The sequence below is a fragment of the Saimiri boliviensis genome, chromosome 18 (genome assembly GCF_048565385.1).
Source record: "Saimiri boliviensis isolate mSaiBol1 chromosome 18, mSaiBol1.pri, whole genome shotgun sequence".
In the NCBI taxonomy this organism is placed as follows: Eukaryota; Metazoa; Chordata; class Mammalia; order Primates; family Cebidae; genus Saimiri; species Saimiri boliviensis.
The window spans coordinates 41,835,168-41,858,997 of NC_133466.1; the positions used below are offsets into that span (position 1 = coordinate 41,835,168).

Sequence of the window (23,830 nt, forward strand, 5' to 3'; positions counted from 1 at the left end):
CCTATTTATTGTGTGGGAGTCTTAAGTCTCTTTGTAGGTCGTTAAGAACTTGCTTTATGTATCTGGGTGCTCCTTTATTGGGTGCATATATATTTAGAATTGTTAGCTCTTGTTGCATTGATCCTTTCACCATTCTGTAACGTCCTTCTTTGTCTATTTTGATCTTTGTTGGTTTCAGGTCCATTTTATCGGAGACTAGGATTGCAACCCCTACTTTATTTGCTCTATATTTGTTTGGTAAATCTTCCTAGATCCATTTATTTTGAGTCTATGTGCGTCTTTGCATGTGAAATGGGTCTCCTAAATACAGACACCTATGGGTCTTGACTTTTTATCCCATTTGCCATTCTCTGTCTTTTGATTGGGGCATTTAGCATTTTTACATTTAAGGTTAACATTGTTATGTGTGAATTTTATCCTGCCATTTTGATACTAGCTGTTGTTTTGCCTATTAGTTGATGCAGTTTCTTCATTGTGTCAGTGGTCTTTACCATTTGGTATGTTTTTCAGTGGCTGGTACTGGTTATTCCTTTCCATATTTAGTGCTTCCTTCAGGAGCTCTTGTAAAGTAGGCCTGGTGGTGACAAAATCTCTCAACAATTGCTTGCTTACAAAGGATTTTATTTCTCCTTCACTTATAAAGCTGTTTGGCTGTATATGAAATTCTTGGTTGAAATTTTTTTTTTTTTAAGGATGTTGACTATTGGTCTCCATTCTTTTCTGGCTTGTAGAGTTTCTGCCGAGAGATCCTCTGTGAGTCTGATGGGCTTCCCTTTGTGGGTAACCTGGTCTTTCTCTCTGGCTGCTCTTAGCATATTTTCCTTCATTTCAACCGGGGTAAATCTGATGATTTTGTGCCTTGGGGTTGCTCTTCTCGAGGAATATCTTTGTCATGTTCTCTGTATTTCCTGGATTTGAATGTTGGCCTGCCTTGCTAGGTTGGGGAAGTTCTCCTGGTTAATATCGTAAAGAGTGTTTTCCTGCTTGGATTCATTCTGTCCATCACATTCAGGTACACCAATCAAACATAGATTACATCTTTTCACATAATCTTGTATTTCTTGGAGGCTTTGTTCATTTCTTTTCACTCTTCTCTAATCTCGCCTTCTCATTTTATTTCATTGAGTTGATCTTCAATCTCTGATATCCTTTTTTCTGCTTCGTTGATTCAGCTATTGAAAATTGTGTATGCTTCATGAAGTTCTTTTGCTGTGTTTTTCAGCTCCATCAAGTTGTTTATGTTCTTTTCTAAGCTAATTATCCTAGGTAGCATTTTGTCTAACCTTTTTTCTAAGTTCTTGTTTTCTTAGCATTGGGTTGGGACTTGCTCCTTTAGCTCAGAGAAGTTTTTTTGTTTGTTTGTTTGTTTGTTTGTTTGTTTTTTTTAACCTACCATCTGAAGCCTGCTTCTGTCAATTCATCAAACTCATTCTCCATCCAGTTTTGTTTCCTTGCTGGTGAGGAGTTGTGATCCCTTGGAGGAGGAGAGGCGTTCTGATTTTTAGTGATTTTATAGTTTTTGCACTGGTTTCTTTCCATCTTTGTGGATTTATCTACCTTTGGTCTTTGAAGTTGGTGACTTTTGGCTGGGGTCTCTGAGTGGATGTCCTTTCTGTTGATGTCGAAGCTATTTCTTTCTGCTTTGTAGTTTTCCTTCTAACATTCATCCCCCTCTCCTGCAGGACTACTAGAGGTCCACTCCAGATCCTGCTTGCCTGGAAATCACCTGCAGGGGCTGCAGAACAGTAAGGGTTGCTGCCTGTTTCTTCTTCTGGTAATCTGCATCCCAGAAGGCTGCCCACCAGATGTCAGCCAGAGCTTTCCTTTATGAGGTGCCTCTTTGGATATGCAGGGGTCAGGGAGCCACTCAAGGAGGCAGTCTGTCCCTTATCAGAGCTCAGGTGCTGTGCCGGGAGCTCTCTTGTTCCGTTCCTAGCTGCTGAGTGTTGACATTTAAGTCCGCTGCAGTGGAACTCACAATGCCTCCTTTCCCAGGTGCTCTGTCCTGGGAGGTGGGGCTTTATTTATAAGTCCCTGACGTGCTGCTGCCTTTTTTCAGAGATGCCATGCCCAGCAAGGCAGGAGTCTAGTCACAGTCTGCCTGCAGAGGTGTTGCTGAGCTGCCATGGGTTCTGCCCAGCTGCTGTGTAAAGTTCATTGCAGTTTTGTTTACACAGGTAAAGTTAGAACTGCCTCAGTAATGGCAGACTGCCTTGGTAATGGCAGACTACCTCGGTCATAGCGGACTGCCTCAGTAATGACGTATGCCGTTCTCTCTATGGTGCTCAACCATCCCGGGTCAAGCTCAAACCGCTGCGCTGGCTGCAAAACTCTCGAGCCAGTGTGTTTCAGATTGCTGTTCTTTGTGGGGGGTGGGACCCACTGAGTCAGATCACCTGGCTTCCTGCTTCAGCCCTGTCTTTTTCAGGTGAATGGATGGCTCTGTCTCCCACGCATTTCAGGCACCAGTTAAAATGGCCGCCCAGATTTGTGTGGGTTTTTGTGCTAGAAACCTGTGGCACCAGTTGAAACAGCTGTGCTGGAAACCTGAGGCACTTGTCACCCAGTGGGCATCTCCTGGTCTGTGAGCCATAAAGACCGCTGTATCTGAACCGGAGTGCTGGAGTGGCTGGAAAGACCCCCGGTGGCCACTGTTGGGTAGGAGGGGGTCCCTCCAGTTTGTTGCACTTCCTGGGTGAGGCAGCACTCCACCCTGCCTTGGCTCACCTTCCTGGGGCTACACCTACTGTCCGACCAGTCCCATTGACATGCACCTTGTACCTTGGTTGGAAATGCAGAGATCACTTGCCCTCTGTTTCGCTCTTTCTGTGAACTGCTCCCTGGAGCTGTTCCTATTTGGCCATCTTGGCCCAACCCTGCTTCTCCTTTTCATCTGGACTCTTAGAATAGCTTTCTGATATACTATGCTAGGTTCTGGAAAATTCAGTGAACAAGGTGACTAAGGTCCCTAAACTTATCAAGCAGTATTTTCAGGGAGATAAGTCAATAGTTGCAATAAAGTTATGCCTTTTGATGGTGGAAAGTGCATCAGTTTAAGGAGACCATTTATACTTGTCATTTCTCCACCTTTAGGTGAAGGATATCAAAAGATGCTTCTAACAGGCACTGTCATTTAAGCTGAGCCTGGGGGTGAGTAGGTAGTCACTGAGATGAGAATATACTAGCTTATGGAAAGGGCCAAATAATTTGATGTTTTTCATAACTTGAAGTAAATTTGGTATGACCTGGAGCTCTGTCCTTGCAGGATGGAATAGTGAGAAAAAAAATGCTTGAGGGATGAGAACGAAGATCTTGCAGGGACACAGAAACATAATGTTGGCCACTTCTCAGAGTTTCTCAGAGTAGTTGTTGAATTATGTAATACCAGAGAACTACCATCTTTAAGAGAAATGTAGGTAAAGAAAGGCTTAGTGAATAAAATGCAAGTACATATTTACAAATTGTGTTTTGTTTTTTGAATTGACCAGATGTTTTGGCTCAGTTTCATCATTACTAAAGGTGATATGGTAGGAGAATTTCAGTGTAATATTTGATATTTTGGAGTTGGTCTGGAGCAACTGGAGTTTTACATTTCTAGAAAAAATGGAAATGCCAGTTTTTCTCAATGTGAGTCCAGTGCTACATCAACAGGGTGTTTGGGCCAGGTACAGTGGCTCATGTCTGTATTCCCAGCACTTTGGGATGCTGACGTGGGCAAATCACTGAAGGCCAGAAATCCAGAACCAGCCTGGCCAACATGGTGAAATCCCAGAGGCTGAGGCACAAGAATCACTTGAGCCCAGGAGGCAGAGGTTTCAGTGAGCTGAGATGGCACCATTGCACTCCAGCCTGGGTAACAAAAGTGAGACTGTCTCAGGAAAAAAAAAAAAAAAGGTGAAGTTTAATCTTCTGTACAGATAAAGTCAAAATTGTCTCCATAAGTTACTCCATAACTTTAAATCAGTTTGCTAAGTGTTCTCAGTTTTCAGATTTTTACAGGGTACGGTATGTTACTTAGTTTTTGAAGTATCTTGTCCCCCAAAAAATCACCTCCTGGTGTAAAATGGCTTGTTCCACTTAAACCTGTTGCCCTCTGCTCCATATTTATTTGTGTGCCTCCTGCAGTTCTTGGGTTTGGAGTACTGAACAGATGATTGACAAAGGTCATGAGGAGATGCAGATGCAGATAATAACTGCATCTATTGGTGTTTCTGACGTCAGTAGCTTCCTTACCTGGGATTGGGACCTTAGACAGAACTATCAGTTAATAAGATTTTCTGCTTTACACATTTTCTTTGAGCACTCAGACTTTTTAAAGATAATATCATCCATTTCTTTGTAAATAAGGTGACTAGGATATAATTGTCCTTATAATAGAGGATATACCAGATAATTGCTACTGACCTCATGGTGGGAGTAATCTATTTCCTGTTGATGTCCATATATTCAGTTTGCTCCTCTAAGGCATGAAGGTATATCATCCAAATGTATAATTACAGCCTGAGAGCAATAATAGGTATAAAGAGTTTTCAGTATTTTGTTTTATTTTTTGAAGTTTCACTATATCTGCTATCTAATAGAGCAGAAACTTTACAGAAAGACTGAATTTATATGAAAACCCAACCAAATAGTAGCTCTGTAGAAGGTGTCCTTCTGGCCACTTTAAGATGAAAGTATCAAATCAGTGGGATCCCTATATTTAACTTCAAAGATCTTGTAACCACTTCTATAGCTCTTTTTAAATGCCTTTAAATGCCATTTGATGTATTTTTTTTCCCTCATTCTCCAACCTCAGTGGCCATAATGCATTGACTGTTTCTGTGTTGAGAGCACCATCTGATTTGTTTTATTCTGAATAAATAGTGCTTCTTTTTCTTAAATTTTTAAAAAATAATTGAAATAGTTGAGTAGATTCTTTCAGGTTAGTAATATGTATGTACATATATATTTATAAAAACAAAACTAATTTGAATACATTAAATTCTAAAATTAGTAAAATTTATTTTTCTTTAGATTTTTAAGTTCCTGAATCATTATGATTTCAATTGTTATTTTTTTCTGTTTTTTCTTTCAATTGTTATTTTTTCTGTTTTTTCTTCCCTTCATGATCAGAATTTTAAGATAATTATTGTGGCTTTGTCAGTGCTTTCACCCTATTCTAGTCAATTCCTTTGACACAATACGATACAAAAGCATGAAGTTTATCTTATGATTTATTGTTTTTAGAAAAGTGGATTTATAAAATCCCAGGGACTTAACTATTCCCTCTCCAATGTACTTTTCTCAATATTTTACAACTAAAGTATTCTGTGTTTTTTGTTTGTGTTCTCTCAGATAATCAGTGTTATTTACATTTCGAGCCATTAACTAACTGCGGTTACGTGGATCTAGTTATTTTAAATTCCTCATCTCCTCATTTTCAGTTTGCTGTTCTATTCAGTTAACCATTTTTAAAAGACTTTTTTAAAAGAATAATTTTAGCTTCACAGCAAAATTGAGAGGTTTTCATTTTCAAAATAGTCAATCCTGTATAAGACTTTAGGGATTAAAAGATAAATTTCTGGCTTTCAAGGAGTTGAGTCTGCAGGAGAACAGTTTCACAAGGAAATATATACACTGTGGTAAAATAAAGTAAGATAATTGCTGTTAGTGAAATATGTACAGATTTCAATGGGGCATAAGAATAAGTGCATCTGCATCTTTTCGACATAAATTAAGAAAGATTTTATAAGAAATTACATTTAGGCTAAGCCATAAGCGGTGACTGGGAGTCTGTTTGTGGGACCAATAGGGTGAGAATATTGCAAGAAAAAGGAGTAGCAGGAGTCAAAATGTAGAAAAGTGAGAGTACAAGGTGAGTCTGAGGGTCACCAGGATATCTGAGTAATAGTGTGGGGAAGGTGTGGTAGGTATGCTACAGAGGAAGAGGTAGAAATTGGACAAGTAAATTGGACTAAGCCAGGAACCATCTTGCATGCAATGGAAAGCAATTCAGAGTATACTTTGTAAGGCAACAGTTTTCAAACCATGTTCCCTTGGATATTTTGTAATAGAATATTAGTATAAATTAAATACAAAAGCAGATTTAGTGTCAAAAAAAAGTGTGGAGAATACTAAGTTAAAAATACTTGTGATATTTAATATGTTTTTCTATTCATTATTATACAGTTTACATCATGAATCTGAAAAAGATACATAGAATACTTCAATTGTGTTTAATCATGACTATTTATTTATTTTTGAGATGGAGTCTTGCTCTGTCACCAGGCTGCATGATCTTAGCTCACTGCAACCTCGTCTTCTCTGGTTCAAGTGGTTCTCCTACCTCAGACTCCAGAATAACTGGAACTACAGGTCCACAGCTCTACACCCAGCTAATTTTTGTGTTTTTTTATAGAGACAGGTTTTCACCATGTTGGCCAGGATGGTCTTGATATCTTGACTTTTTAAAAGAGATTTTCTATGAGCTTGAAATCTAAATTAGATTTATAGCACTTCTCATAATATGTAATTATATATTTATTTTATACTTTCTATTATTTTCTGTTTTTCACATGAGACTGTAATTACCCTGAAGGCAGAGGCTGTGTTTACTTTGATACAACTTTATACACAGAACCTAGTGGATTGTTTTATGTATGTGTGTGTGTGTGTGGGAGTGTGTATGTGAAATAAAGAAATACACATTTCTAGCAAATATTTTAGGAGTTTTTTAAATGAGAAGAAGAAATTTGAAGAGAAAATGAGGAGTTTTGAACAGAAAATGGAGAAATCAGATTTTCATTTTAGGCAGACCATTGAGGCTGCATTGAATTCAATGAAAGGACAACACCGAGAGACCCTAGTAAAGAAGTGGAATTGGTAGGGGTTAGAAAGCCATAGATTTGAAGGTGATTTAAAAACCTTACTGTATTTGTCCTTTATTACTGCTGTAACAAATTACCACAAATTCAGTGGTTTAAATAACACACGTTTATTTGCACAGTTTTGTAGGTTAGAGGTCTGACATGGATGATTCCTAGGCTAAAGTCAAGGTGTTAGTATAATGGCATTCCATTCTGAGGGTCTAGGAGAGGATCCATTTTGTTGCCCTTTTAAATGTCTGGAGATGACCCATGTTCCGTGGCTGCCTTCCTCTCTCTTCAGAGCCAGCGATATTACATCTCTGCCTTTCTTCTGGAGTCATCTTCGTCCGGTTCTCTGGCTGTCTCTTCTGCTTTTAAGGACCTCTGTTATTACATTGGGTCCACACAAATAATATGAAATGTCTCCCTATTTAAAGGGATATTAGCAACCTTAGCAGATTAGTAACCTTAATTCCATCTGCAAACTTAATTTTCCTTTTCCATGTAACAACAATGTTATTCATAAGTTCCTAGGATCAGGATTGGGACAACCTGGGAGACAGGCGTACTATTCTGCCTACAACATCCCGTTTGCAGACTGATAGATTTGTTGTGAATACTGAGGGACGTGTTAAGGATAGGATATTGGTTCACAATTTGTGTACTTGGGCAGATGCTGGGTCACACTTACTAAAACAGAGAAATCAGGAGGTGGTTCTCATTTAATGGGAAAACAGTGAGTTCAGATGTGAATGTGTTACATTGGAGAGTCCTCTGAATTGTGTCGAAGCACAGAGGAAAATTTATGCTGGAGATACTGTTTTGGAGGTTGACAGCATTACAATAATAGTTGAAATACCTAAACTGATAAATTTTCTTTGAAAAATAAGAAAACAAAATACTGAAGAGATTTCTAAAGAACACACAATTTTGCATTTTTCAAAATATGGCAGTTTTATGGAATATGAAATATGAACAACTGAAGTAGAATAAAAATATTAAGTAATTTACACAGAAACTATTTTAATTGACAAATCAATGTCTTTTTTTTTTTTGAGACCGAGTTTCACTCTTGTTGCCCATGCTGTAGTGCAATGGTGTGATCTCGGCTCACCACAACCTCCACCTCCTGGGTTCAAGAGATTCTTCTTCCTCAGCGTCCCAAGTAGCTGGGACTGCAGGTGTGCTCCACCATGCCTGGCTAATTATTATTTTTTTTTGTAATTTTAGTAGAGATTGGGTTTCTCCATGTTGGTCAGGCTGGTCTCAAACTCCTGACCTCAGGTGATCTGCCTGCTTCGGCCTTCCAAAGTTCTGGGAATACAGGCGTGAGCCATTGTGTCCTGCTGATGAATCAGTGGTTCTAAGTCTATAAAACTCTTATTATAATTCTTCATCAGTAAACATTAGAACTGCAGTATATTTACCTCTGTAAAAGGCAACTTGCAGCCAGGCCTGGCGGCTCTCACCTGTAATCACAGCACTTTGGGGGGCCAAGGTAGACAGATCACTTGAGCCTAGGAGTTAAAGTTTAGCCTATGTAACTTGGGAAAACCTCATCCTTAGAAAAAAAGTACAAAAATTAGCTGGATGTGGTGGTTCACATCTGTAGTCCCAGCTACTTGGGATGCTGAGCCTAGGAGAATCACTTGAGCCTGGGAGGTGGGGGTTACAGTGAGTGGAGCTATGCCACTACAATTCAGCCTGGGTGACAGAGACCCTGTCTAAAAAAAAAAAAAAAGCAGAAGCAACCTGGTCACTTATTACTGGACCCTATGCCTAAAAGTTTAGCTTCTTCCACAAATCATGGGTCATAGTCAGCAAATGTCATTGTCCTTATTTGAAAATAAAATCAACCTTTAGAATCAGAATTTTATTCACATGTAAGAAACCTTGGAAAAAAAATATTGGTTTATAAATCAAGTGAGTCTACAGATAGTCCAAAAAATTGAAACTAGGCCTTCCAAAATTTAGCCAATAAAGGATAAGCAATAACTATGGGAACTATAACATATTTTGTAAAAAGTATCTGAAATACCAGTGTTATAGTTGACAATACCTATATTTGAAAAACAATTACTGCAAGTAGAAAAATTTATCTGTGTTTCTTCAGCACTGTTCAAATATAAGTGCTTTAAAATGGGTAGTTACAATCATTCGTTTATTAAGTGGAAATAGGTCTAGAGAATTTTTAAAAATAAAGCAGGGTCACTCCTGTCCAGTAACTTAGTGCTCTCTAAGAAATCTTTATCTGTAATTTTATCTTTTGAATGGATTTACCTGCAGGGAAGGAGATTCCCTGGGGAGACAAATCATCAGTGAATTAATAAATGCATCATTTGTAAATGTCTCCTGTATGCCTGATTAACAAGAACCAGTCTTTTAAAATATGATTATGCCTCTTTGGAAGGATAAAAATTAATCTTCTCAGTCACAAAAGCTGAGGATAGAATTTGGAACCTGATGATTTCTCTTAGTCATCAAAATATTAATAGTTTCTGAACATTACAGATTTTTTGCCATAATCTATATCTTGGGTAATCAATAAGACAAGAAAACTGACCAATGTCTTATGAATGCCTACATTTGCTTTTTTATGCTTAATTATACTTGGGGAACCCATGTTGAATAAAATGTTTTCTATTTCTTAAATGTTAAAATGTCATTATCTTCTCTTTTGCATTTACTTTATTGCAGAAGGTTCTGATGATAAACAATTTGACAATAGTACTTAATGATTTGCTTCCCTACAGGATAATGATAATAATGCTTTCATTGTATTTTATTTTTTATGCCAACCATAAAGCTTCCATCTGTCATTCTTTTCTCTATTTTGAAGCCATGCTGCTCTTGGCATGGGTCACGTTTGTAAATGTTTCATTTATGAACCATTTCTCCTCCTGACTCCTCTGCAATACAGAAATATGCCAAAAAAGATTAGCTGTCTTACAGTTCATGTGTCTCTAAATTTGGCATCACATTCACTATGACATTTCCTTAGTAGTTTCCAGTAGGAACTTGCCCTAAAAAATTCTCATGATTTTATTTATCAAATAATTGTGCTAAAAGCTGTTTAATGTGTAAATGATATGACAACTGGTTGTCTTAATATTTTATTTAAGTCTTCACATTTTTCCTGCCCATTTCTCTCGTTACAGACTACATTCTGTTCTACAGGCAATATTACTTACTAAACTACTACAATCCAATTTAGCTATGCAGATGAAAACATATAATTTTTAGGCAGTCAAAGATGTTGAAATTGGGGTAAAATGATTAGAAAATAACATTTTTATTTAAATTATTTTTGTAGCATCTCCCCAGGATGTATATTATCGTATTTGGTTTTATGACCCAATAACCATGTTTTGTGAGCAGGTGACTGTTAAATCTGAATGTTCATGAATATAATTTAGTTAGCTGCTTGAAGAATATTGGCAGTACACCTCCACCATTTTTAGCACCTAACAGAACTAAAGTATAGATGGTATTTCAGAAATCAGCTGGAGAAAGGCGATGGGGGAGTCTAAGAAAACAAAACATTGTTCTTAGATCTCTCTTGAAGACTCATCAAGTGGATTAATTAGCAAGACAGACTCAAAGGTTTGAAGAAGAGGCAGTCATGACATAACAAGCAAACTTTTGTGTGTTACCCTTATTTTTATATATAGGGTAGCCATGCTACTCTAGTAGGGTGGGTAAGAAGATCAGAGTTCACTGAGAGCCAAGTTAAGGTTGATACTATGCTTAGCAAGTTAGGGTAGAGCAACACCCACAATTAGAATAAGAAATACGACTCGGTCTAACACACAGTATTAAAGCAAAGTATAGAACTTAGGAAATAGATAGGAAAGATGTAATCTAAACTGTAGGAAATTTCTTGGGACATGTTAGCAGTTGGAATTTTAGGAAATATCTTTCAATATATTTCTATGAAAAATTGTTGTGTGTTGTGAAAATAGGTATTCCTTGAAAAAGTCCCAAGTCACTGTTACCTGAAAAGCCCTACAATCAATTCACATTTAACTTGAATAAATAAATCATGCAAAAAGGAAGAGAAGAAATGATTCTTCACAAGCACATTTGTATACTGTTTTAAATTGTTTTCTTCATATGATGGATGTTTTCAGTTGATTATCAGATAATGTGAGGGGGTGGGGTAATCTGAACACTGTACATGATCAGAGATGGGGATAGGTGTCCAGGGTTTGGATTGAGAGTGAGCAGTCTGAGGGCAGTCAGTACTTCAGGGGTTGGGCCCAAGATGGAACAGAGAAGGCAGCTCCAAAAGACAGAAATGTGTGTCTTCTCATAACCCATTCTGTGCTCAAAACAAATGTCCACTTTGATTTTACTATTTTCTAGAGACCACTTTGCCTGTCTGCTACCTCTCAGAAAGATCATATGTAAATAGCTTTTGACTTTTTCCATCCCAAACCAAGTAGGCTGTTCAGACGTTACCCAGCACCTGCCTCCTTGCCTACACTGTACTGCTTTTTCAGTAGTTGGTTAGGAACGTTCTTTTCTAAGACATGCATTTCCTCCTCATGCTCCCTTCTGATTACACCATTCATTCATTCATTCGTTCATTCATTTTCTTCAACAGATACCCACAAACTCTCCCCAGCACATACATTCACACACATGTTCAAATAATAACTATAATTTTGGTGTCTTGATTTGGCTATAATTTCAATGGATAAAAGTTTTCTGTTGTTTTCAAGTTGTTTAATATGTATTTGTTTCAAAATTGTGGCAGCACAATTAAAATTTTTATCTGGTAATTTCTTATTTCTGATGACTAAAGGTTAGATTACAAAAGTGTTTATTTCTGATAATATTTAAATTTTTTTTTTTTAACAGAGTCTTGTTCTGTCACTCAGGCTGCAGTGTAATGGTGTGATCATGGCTTGCTGCAGCCTAGAACTCCTGGGCTCAAGCAATCCTCTCATCTCAGCCACCCGAGTAACAGGGACTACAGGCACATACAACTACCTGCACCTGGCTAATTTTAATTTTTTAATTTTTAATTTGTAGAGATAGAGTCTTGGTATGCTTCCTAGGCTGGTTTACTTCATTTTTAAAACATCTCCCACTCTATGTAAAACAATATCTCTTTGGACAAATTTAGCAGACATTTCCTGTGTTTGGGAATGTTTTGCAGAGTATCCTACAGGTAGGAGATTATTTCCCTTTCTGTTGACCACTGGGATACATTTAGGCCTTGGCACATCTATAAAAAGTGAGATAAGTGGTACAGTTACAATTTTGGTAGTGATTTTAATGATGTGATATGGGATATTTGCCCTTTTAGAAAAGCAATTTAATTCTACACAATCTACTAAATAGCTGCCATCATGATTGTCAGCACCTTCTAAATAAGGACATTTTAATCTGATCTGCTATATATGTGTTTGATTAAACTGTGACATACGAGTTGACACAAAAATCCTAGTGACAAAAGTCACAAACTAGACAAGTGGTATACCTTGAAGGTAGGCATTGTAACTTACAGACTTTCTACATTGTACAGTGTCCAATATAGAGCCTTAAATATAACAGAGATTCAGTAAATGTTTGTTGAAATAACATCAAAATGTATTATGTAAAATCAGTTAATATTTATTGACTGCTTAGGTCCTAGTTAGGGAAGTTAACATCTATTTTCGTTGTGACCATGTAAGTGTAATGAAGGGAATAAACAAAACTGCAGGAAGAAAAAACTGTCATTTTCAAAAAAAAAAAAAGACAAACTTTGATTCTCATAATTATTTTTCACAGGCTTAAGTAAATGTTATTTTTTTCCTTTTCAGTATAAAGCCATTTTTTTTGTAATGGTTTCAGTCGTTTCTTTTAGACCTTTCCTCCATTTTATAGAAATGATTTTGTATTGAGATGGCCATTATATTATAGACAGGACTTTCAAATAAGTAGTTATAATCTACTTTATTAGGACTGTTAAACCAGTGATTTAAGTATATTTCAGACCTTAAGTTTGATGATATTCTTCAAAAAATTGGAAAATGTCCAAAGCCCATAAAAGACAAGTGAGAAAATAAGAAAGGTTAGAACTAGAAAGGCAAGACACGTCTTTGATGCTGTGTAAGCAACGGGGAACATGTTCAATAGTTTGAGCTAAATGGGCACTTCTTTGTGAGAGATGAGAGACTCAACATTTTTTAAATATAAGACTAGAAAATCTAAGACTATAGTCCAGTAGTCTTTTCTACATATTCAATCCATAATTGAGACAAATGTAAATAATATAGATGTTTCACGAAGTAACCTAATTTACTTACAAAGTGCTGAAAATGTCAAAATGGAGTGATCTCGTGCTATTAATTAGGGACATGTGAAATTCTCTTTGACTCGTTTTTAACCACAGAGATAACAGAACAGTTGTATAGGGAAGCACGTCTTCCGAGGTAAGTCATTAATAAGTCTCAGTGACCTTGCTCCGGAGCCCAGGAGGGAACCTGTAGTTTGGTGACCTTGTGATAGATCACACCCACACCCGAGTGATCCTTTGGTCTCTGTGGTAAGTGCTGGTAATAGCAGGTTTTAGGAATGATTATAAGCCTGAAGCAAATATAGCTCTGTCAGACAAGATAAGGATCTGGAGGTTCTTGGAGTGAGTAAAATAAGAAGGTATGAAACTCAAGATGAACAATACTAGTTACATTTTAATCAACTATTAACTATTCATTATTTGCATAAGGTTTTCAGTAATAGTGGTTGCTCTAGAGTAAAAATTGCCTTCTGAATAAGAACAAACTACTTCACTTGATTTATCCTGAAAGTAATTTAATTGGGTCAAATATTATATAGCTTGAGTGTTTTGCCCCTTTTTCCTATTTAAGGTAACAGTGAAGAGAAAATCATTTTTGGTTTTTATAGCTTATTTTAGATGACCAAGGGAATCATCATCTATTTTTAAGAAGTGGCAGAGACAGATATTTGAATGTTTTCTGAGAAAGATATTCTCTAGTAGAGTAGAAAACTGAAAGGTGTAAGTTTAAAGGTTCTAGACTTGATTTTATTTTCTGTTTTGAAAAAGCTAACCTCATTATGCTCATATTAGCTTATACTTCAAAACAGGATTTCCAGTCTTGGATGTAACTGCAGGGATAGATGAGATTAGTCATGAATGCCCTCTGTGTTAAAAACAAGGAAACAAGCAAAAATGACAAAAAATAAGAACCACAACAAAAGAAAATGCTATAAGTACACCCAGTGAACAAATACTGATCTGGGTTCTAGATAACGGTACTTTCATTATTTTTAAGAAAGAAGGATTTTCTTTGGAATATTTTACCTTAAAATATTCCCAATGCAGATAGGGCCATACCAGGAGTAAACATATTCAGTGTCTATTTAAAGCAATCTATGTTAGACTTTTTTCAGAATTAAATATTGATGAGGGTAGGTATCCATATTATATATATCTGAAGATAAAAAAGTTTGGGTTTTACCTTTCAGAAATATACAGTGATGTCAAAACTGGATTAATTTGATAATCTAAATGTCAGTTTAAAGCATTTAAACAGTATTATATTCAAATGTACTACTTCTAAAATGTAATGTATTAAGGTGCGTGTTTGTTTATATATCTATAATTTGAAGTATTCTCTGTATCTGGTCATGATGTCAGAAGTATCAGAAGTATTGCCTTTTTTTTTTTTTTTTTTTTTTTTTTTTTTTTTTTTTTGAGCTATGGGAGGTTTACATTTAGTGGAGCATAAAACCTCATAAATCTCTACCGATGTGTTGTTACTGACCTAGTAACTTGCTATGCTGGATGATAAAGGAAGAAACCTCTTACTTTTTTTTTTCCATGAAGTTTGTTAGAGAAAGTTTTCAAACATGTATTTATGATTGTTTCAACTTTAAAAGATATTGATAAATCTTTGGACTCAATTCACATGACACTGACTTAAATTTTTACAACAAAATTATCTTAAAAGCGACTTTCTTAGTGGCTTGATTTATCTCTTTCTTGTTTAATTTTTCAAAGTGATATATAAATAAAATCTCATCCTTTTCTTACTGTGCTATTTGAATATAGATGATCTATTATATACTATAAATCAATATACTAATTGTTTTTAAACTAATACCTTTTAGATTTACTAAGAATGACATAAAGATTGATAAAATATTTAAAGGCAAGAAATTAATATTGAGCTTTTTATAATTAGGTAATCATTGCTTACATATTTACTACAGAACTATTAAATTTTTCTTTATCAGTTGATATTTTCTTTTAAAACATGAAATTTTCTTATAATTTGCAAAAGCATGAATAAAGGCAACTTTGGTAAACTAAAAGATATAATATGCTGGAAACTTTTTCTATAAGTTAATAGGAAAATTATATGTAGTTTTGCAGATGTTCTACACATTATGTTGCTTACAAAACAAAACGTGTATTTTCAAAACTTTATTTTGATGGCTCCAGCCTATTATTTATTTTTTGTTTTACCTAATTTCTCATTTATTATGCTATGAATATAGTTTCATTTGTACTTCTTACATAAATAATAGATGTTAATCTTGCTATTTAAACATTGCTATTATATTAAAAATAGAAAAATACTGGCTTTTTAAACTGATGTTAATGCTGATATAGTTTTTTTTCTTCCTACTGAGTTTACAGTGTTTTTGCACTCTGGTAGGGACTAGATAATTTTTGTTTGAAGCCAGCAGGAGGAGCTCTCACCTTGCTGGGTTCAATGTAATTAGTGTACCTAAAAAAAATCTGAATTTGTGGAGGTTTTGTATGTGAAACGAATGATAAAATTAAAATGCATACTACATATCTCCAAAATTCTAAATTTTATTTTAATATTAAAGTATCATTCACCTGTCTGAAATGCAAGTTTGGAATCTTACTATTTTTAAGAATTTTTTTAGCGGTATGATTGCAATTTAAAGAAATAAAGCAGTTAGGTATATCTTGTTTCTGGAAGCTACTAGAACTACCACAAAATGTTTCCTAAGCATTTGCACTGTAATAGTTACATACATATTTTCCTTTTTTGTTTATTTTGAAGTAAATATACTTCACAGTTTACAATTATGAATACTGAGAACAAAGCAGACTTAATATGTTTTAGACACAATAATTATATGAATGAATTAACTTATTGGGTGTAATTCTTATATAAAACTTATAAATAGGAAATAGCTGTTGATAGATTTTAGTACGCATTCAAGATTTTTAGATACTTAGCTCCAATAAATCCTTTGATTTGAATGTTGTGATTTGTAGGTTGTACCAGGGAATTCTCTGTAGAAATCTTTGATAAGAAAATTAGAATGAAACTTGCAAGCATTAAAAGAAAGAAAAAACAAAACAGTGCCTTCTGTGTAAATTAAGAATGCATACAGTTCTGAGAAACTCTCCACCAAGAGAAGTCTAAGGAGACATGACAATTCAGAATAGAAAAATCGCAGCAGGTGAAAAAAAAAGGAGCAGTAAGGAAATCTGAATAAATTGTGAATTTTAGTTAATCATGATTTGTCAATATTAATTCATTAATTGTAGCAAATGTATCCTATTAATGTGAGGTGTTAATAATACAGGAAACTGGGAATGGGGTAGATGGAAACTGTACAATCTTCCAATTTTTCTGTAAGTCTAAAACTGTTCTAGACAATAAAGTCTGTTTTTTTTTTTTTTGTATTGTACTTTGGGCTCTGGTACATGAACACATTCTGCATCCTGCAGGATTGTTGTATAGTTATACACATGCTATGGTGGTTAAATTAAAAAAAAAAAAAGAAATACTGATGTTTCCCTCCATTAAGTGAAGTACATATTAAAACAATAATGAGATACTGTTGCACACCTGATCGAATGACTTTAAGAAACTGGACAAAACCAAGCCCTGGTATGTACAGGAATGGGAAAACCATACCTTTCTCTATTTCTCAGTGTAAAATTTCACAGCAGTTTTGGAATCCAGATAGATAGTTTATTTAAAAAACAAACTTTTTAAAAATAACTCAGTATTCCTACTCCCAGTTATTTACCCTGGAGAAAGAAAAACAGATTCATATAAAAATCTGTATAGGAAAGTTTAGACTGACCTTATATATAATGCTCTTAACTGGAAATAGCCCACATGTCCATCAACTAGAGAATTCCATGCAATAGAATAGTTTTCAGCAATAAAAAGGAACAGTTGAAACATACAGGCCCAAATGTACAGGCTAAGTGAAAGAAACCGTGCTCAAAAGGCTACATGTTATGTGATTTCATTTATTTGACATTGTGGAAAAGGCAGCGCTACAAAGAAAGGAATCAGATCAGTGGTTGCCAGAGGATAGGGTAGGAAAGGGATTCCTTATAAAGGGCCACAGGAAATTTTGGGAAGGTAATAGACATATTCTGTAGTTTGATTGTAGCCATGGTTACATGGGTGTATGAGCTTGTCATGATTTACAGAAATCTGCGCTGAAAGAAGGTGTATTTTGTTGTAAGCCAAACAAATTTTAAGAAATTTTTTGATAAACAATTGGGAAATTTATAGATTAAAATGCACTTAAACAGGAATGCCAGCTAACTGATTAGTACTTATTTAAATCTTGGTTTCTCGTTCAAATAAATTGAGACATTAAGGAATTTTGAACACTGACTGGATATTTCATTATGTTAAGCAATTACTTTTCCTATTAATAAATTAAGATGTTATAGATATATTAAAATAGTATTTTAGATATACATGTTGAATTTTTTTTAGGTGAAATGATATGATTCCTAAAATTTACTTGAAATAAATCTTGCAGTGGGGGCGTGAGTAAAAATATATAGATTAAACAAGACTGGCCATAAATTGGTAATTACTGAGCCTGAGTGATGAGTTATATGAGGGTTTATTATACTATTTCTCTCCACTTCAAAAAGTGTTTAAAAATTTTTCACAATAAAAATTAATCAAAAAATTATGGCTTAGTTTTACAACTATATGTTTAGTGAACAGATTTTAATGATACTAAAGGAATGTTCTGCAATTAGTAAGTAGAGTTTAACCTAGGAACGTAAGAATACTTTCATATTTAAAAATGTACCAATAAAATTTATCACAACGGTTCACCTAAGTAAAACCTTGGAATCCTTAGTGTAGACACTGAATAGCAAATACCAAATAACAGACTCACAATTGCATTTTTTAAAACTGTAAGTGAGAAACCCTCAGCCAGGTCCCTTGTTTCATGCCTGTAATCCCAGCACTTTGGGAAGCTGAAGTGGGAGGATCACTGGAGGCTAGGAGTTCAAGACCTGTCTTCATAACAGAGTAAGACCTTGTCTCTACAACAAATGAAAAAATTGCTGGGCCCAGCAGTGCATGCCTGTAGTCCCAGCTACTCAGAAGGCTGAGGCAGGAGGATCGCCTTAAGCCTAGGAGTTCAAAGTTTCAATGAGCTAGCATTGTGCCACCGAACTCCTGGGCAACAGAGCAAGACCTGACTCCAAAGGAAAAAGAAATCCCACTTCCTTAACAAGATGAGGAACCAGAATTAATGATGAGGTCCCAAACCATTGTTTCGCAGAGTGAAGTCCATGACCTACTGACATCTGGAGGCTTGGGAGATAGTAGTTAAAAATAAAGATCTGCTGGAAACACTACAAAAACCCTCCTTAGTTGATGTCCATCTGTCTTTCAGCATTGCTTCTATCATCTAACTTCCCCCAAAGAGTCTCCACTCCTACAAAAGTGAACTGATTCTTGTCATCTTACAGTTAGTTTATTAAAAAATATTCTAAAAGAAAAAAAATGTTAGATCTGATTGAAACTCCCTCATCCTAGACCAGTTCAAATTGGATCCCCTTTATGAAGTTCTCCCAGACCTGCCAACCCAAATTTAGCCTGACTTAATTGCTAGGGTGTTAATATGGTCATCACTTTTATAATTTAACAGAAAATGTTATTAGATGTTTACATGTCTGCCTTTTTGACCAGATTATGAATTGCTTTTGGTCAGGTAAAGAGATGGATGGTTTTTGTTCACTTTTGCATCCCTTGGCCATAAGTAAACTACCTAGTATATTTAATAATCTAGTCAATACTTTAAAGATAGTAAGATTTTTCAAAATGAGTTTTTTTAATAGTTTGCTGATTATGTATAAGGACATTTAATAAAATAAAAAGAGAATAAAGATGTCTACTTTAATACAGGATTTTCTTCCTGAATGTGGTCTAAAATGACTGTACAGTGTGAATATGGGGGTGGGGAATGCAAAGGTGGTTATTTTATCAGTTTTAAACATCTGCTATTAAAATTGACTTAATTCTATTCAGTTATTTCATTTAGCATTGTTAAATGAAAATATACATGCTTTAATTTCTAAGCACTCAATGCATTTTATCATTACTTAATATTTTATATCAATATGTAAAAATTTTTGAAGCTAGACAACTCATTAAACTTAATTCAGTGAATATAGTAAGCATAGTTGACATTAATGATTTAAACAACTAATAATACATTTTGTGTTGAGAAATCCATGAAAATTTTTTTTCTATTTAATTCCAGTTGTGTTGCTTGATACAACCACTGTGCTGGGAGAGCTAGGATGGAAGACATACCCACTCAATGGGGTAAGTTTAGAGGCCTTTGAAAAATCGCCGTCTTTGTTGGGTTTTTAAGATCTCATAATAATTGATGGAATAGTGAATTTTGGGGTCTACTTGTTATGAATTTTGGCATATAACTTAAATCACAAAGTAAAGATTAAAATACAGTTAGAACTGGTAAACAATGGAAATGATACATAAAGATCCTTCATTTCTCCTAAATTAGTAATTATTCTTTAATACTATGTTTATTATACATAGTAACATTAGAATCTCCCAGGTAAGTATTTTCCTTTAATATGAATTTCTGTGTATACATTTATATATATGTTAAATTTAATACCCTTAGTGAGTGTGCATAAATAAACTTTGGACTACCATAGTATAAGTGGATTGTGCACGTTAAAAATTTGATTTTTATTACAAAATACAAATCTACTAAAGTATGCATTTTTGAACTTCATAGGAAGACACAAGGTGATTGTTTAGTTAACTGAAAGCAGTTGTATTTAATGGCTTATAAGGATGTGTAATCTGCAAAATATAATTATTAATGGACCAGATTTCAGCTGTGGTTGTACTTGACTTTTTATGTATCTTTATATATTTTGCATCATTTTTGCATTACGGTATATTTCTACTTCTTGTTTTCACATTTAACTAAAATAAAAGGATGGTTTTGAAGCATTTTGCTTTGGTTTTTGTCTAGTTAAACAAAATATTCAATGATAAAGGCAGTCACATGGTTTCAGATACACTTGGGTTAGCTTTCCTTTCATTCCTTAGAAATAGTAGTTTTCTCCTTAATCGTGTTCTTACTTGACATTTTTACATTGCTTCTTCAAGTATATCATCAAATTTAAATCTCAAAGGAGAAATTGATCCAAATATGTTTTATTCTCTTAAAATCTTTCACATATTGCTGTTTGAATTTGGCATTTTACATCAATTATTCACAAATAAACGTGTATTTTCAGCTGTCCTGTGAAGAGGTAAATCTATCTCTCTTGCTTTAACAGCCCATTTACTTCTTTAGATTTGTAAGTTTTAAATACTGTAAGTTTATTTTTCTGAAATTTTCATTTATTCTACTAGAGCTCTCATCAAACTCTGAGATATGTATCTGAAACTAGGATTATTCTTTTATCTTCATTGTCTTATTTCCATTAAATGAGTAAACATTAGCATTGTTGAGTATCTCAAGTAGGTCATGTTTATCACTTTTAAGAAATAAATGAAACATTTCTAAAATACCTTTGTGTGTGTGTGTGTGTGTGTGTGTGTGTGTCTAAATAGCAGATGTTTAAAATCTTATGAATAGTGGAATGGATAGATGATACAAATAGGTTTTAAAGAAAATATGCAATTTTTTTTCCTTTTTTAATAAAGAGGATAGATTACTGGTACTAATGGAACTTTACTTAATGCTATTTATAGGTTAAAATAAGCAACTAATTGGTAAGGATGAAGAACGTTTTAAAGAGGCTACTAAAAATGCCAAGAATGAAAATAATCGAGGTATCAATATAGGTCACAGTATTTAAAATTCACCAGAATCATTAATCAGTTTATAACATGTAAACTATCATTTATATGCATACATTAAAATTGTAATTATATCTAATTGAAATCATATAAATTTTTCAGGTATTCAGGTTCACTGAGGCATGCTAATTTGATTGACCATTTTAACAATTACATTTTTACGTAGACACTAATTCAGTTGATTTTACAAATATGTCATGAGTGGAAAAGATAGGTAGACAATATAATTGGCAATATGTGATATAAAGTGTATCTGGTATTTTTAATTTTTTTTCAAGTGCTACATTAAATATAGGAAATTTATTCATTGATTCCGTAGATTTTTTTTACTTAAAATAGTCATTCCTCTATTCTATGCTGATATAGTTACAGAATTAGGCATTCAGAGTGTGCCTGTGAACATACCAATAAATAGTCATTTCAGTAGGAAATTGAATATCCCTAGTTAGTAATTATGGAAAAAGGATGAATAGTCTGAACAAATAACGTTTTAGGGTTACAGAAATGAAAAGAGAATTGTTAATTTTGTAAAACACTTGCTTATCAATTCATTTGCGTCAACATTTAAAGTATACATTATTTTCTTTTAAGCATTGTCCTGAATTCAATTTAACAAACTTCTGTTTTATGCTTCTCTATGCCAAATACCCTGTTACTGTGCTTAAGGCAGATTTTTCTACCCTCAAGGACTATTGAAGCACAGCGATAATTATACAGAATCACTAGGCCAAAGAATGTGTCTTCAGGTTGTTCTGAGTAAGTTTTGTGAAAAAAATAATAAAAGGAGATATTAATTCTGGTCAGGAAAAATTGTGAATAAGAAGTTGCATGTCAGCTCTTTGAAAAGAATTGTGAAAGAATCACATACAGGCTTGAAAAAAAGGTAGAAGGCAACTTCTAGGTGAAGGGAGTATCTTGTACAAAGGCATAGAATTATTTCATGTATGCATCGAGTTTTAGGAATGTTGAAAATCATTTGGCATGTAGTGATGCAGTGAAAATAATCATTTGGCTGGGGTGGAGGTATACAATGAGAAACAGGACCTGTAATCATAGGCTAAACCACATTTTACAAGACTTAGGATTTCACTAAGTTGAGGTAGACAATTCATATCTCAACATCAGTTAAGTTAACTTTTAAAACCTTGTGTTTAATGTGGATGTGGTGGATGAGATCTTTGTTACATAGTAGTATTGGACTTAGATACAGCCACTGTAGTGTACAAAATCAAATATATTTTTCAAGTACCATTAGTTAAACAACAAGACAAAATTGAATGTTAAGAGAACAAAAGTGCTGTTAGATACTACATCACATTTTATGTTAATGACAATTAGAGATTAGAAAACTTTGTGTTTCTCTAATGCTGAATATTGGTTTTGAATGGCTTGCACATAATTTTTGTGTACTCTGTCTTAGATGATCACTAGGGCTTGAGCAATGCAATATAGTACAAGACATATGATCTTATCTGTTGGACATAGTGAATTGGTGTGTATTAGTCATGGCTCTTTGGAGAAAGAGAACTAATAGGAGATATATTTGTATCTACTTTGTATATCTGTATCTATTTTTCTACCTAATGAGAGAGATATTGAGATTTATTTTGGGAATTGGCTCACGAGTTTATGGAGGATGTGAAGTCCCATGATCTACAAACTGAAGAACGAGGAAAGGTGGTGGTGTAATTTATTCGTAGTCCAAAGGCCTGGGGAGTGGTTACTGTGATGTCAGTTTCCACATCTGAAGGACCAAGAACCAAGAGCTCTGATCTCTCAAGGCAGGAGAAGACAGATGTTCCAGATTAAGAATAGGGAGCAAATTTGTCTTTTCTACGTCTTCTCATTCTAGTTCCACTTCAGTGCATTGGATGAGGCTAAGTTACATTAGTGAGGGAGGGCAGATATTCTTTAATTCGTTCGTTGATTCAAATACTAAGCTCTTGCAGAAACATTGTCACATGCACACCCTGCAAATAATGTTTTAGCAATTATCTTTAGCTTAGTCATGTTAACACATAAAATTAACTTTCACAGTTAGGAAAATAAGAGGACATGTCATTCATGTGTAAATAAAAGCTGTAAGTAAACCTAACAACTAATGATTTTTATAATAAAAGAAGCATAGATTACAATTAACCTCTGTAGAAAGATACTTTATTCCATTAATCAGAGCCCATCATTTCTCAATATAATTTTTGCAAAAATGAAAATCAAAGATTGAATGTACTATGATAGAGAATAGAGTATCTACTAATAAATCATTTGTTTTTATAATGTAATTTACATATTTCATATAGTAAGAAATAATTCATCATAGTACAAGATTTCAGCATTACATTTTGGTTCATCCTACAATACATTGAAATTATCCAAAACTACCATGTATATATTCAAATTCCAAAAATGTAAATTTTGGTGATAATTTCTGTTGGTGAATATGGATTGTTTTAGTTATTGTTTTCAAGCTGTTATTTAAGTAATTTTTCTTCTTAGAAACTTCACAACATGTATGTCAATGTTCTAAACATCCATTATGTTAATTTCAGTTATATTGTTCTATGTTTCAAAGAAATGCATTAGGTTTTGTTAATTCTGAAAATGTGCGTTTCTTTAATATCCATGTGTATAAGACATTTTATAGCTGTGAGATGTTACCATCCACATAATGGAAAGGGCTTGATAATAGTACTCATATCATTAGATTATTAGAAGGATGAAATTTTGTAATATATGTAAAGTTAAAACAATAGTTCATAATAAACATTACATAAATATTATTGTTATTGTTAGGAGTACAGCAAGAACCTTAAATCTCTTAAAGAAGAAAAATACAGATTTCTCTATAGACTGTTTCTT

General features: G+C 34.3%; 1 protein-coding gene across 6 annotated transcripts in view; it reads left to right on the forward strand.

Annotated features, from left to right (window-relative positions):
- The window catches only part of EPHA6 (EPH receptor A6), a 986,592-nt gene that overhangs the window by 51,293 nt on the left and 911,469 nt on the right, over positions 1-23,830 (forward strand). For all 6 annotated transcript variants that reach the window (XM_074389177.1, XM_039480541.2, XM_074389178.1 and 3 more), the window contains exon 2: positions 19,386-19,450. In XM_074389177.1, coding sequence (XP_074245278.1) covers positions 19,386-19,450 — 65 coding nt within the window. The remainder of the gene's footprint in view (positions 1-19,385; positions 19,451-23,830) is intronic.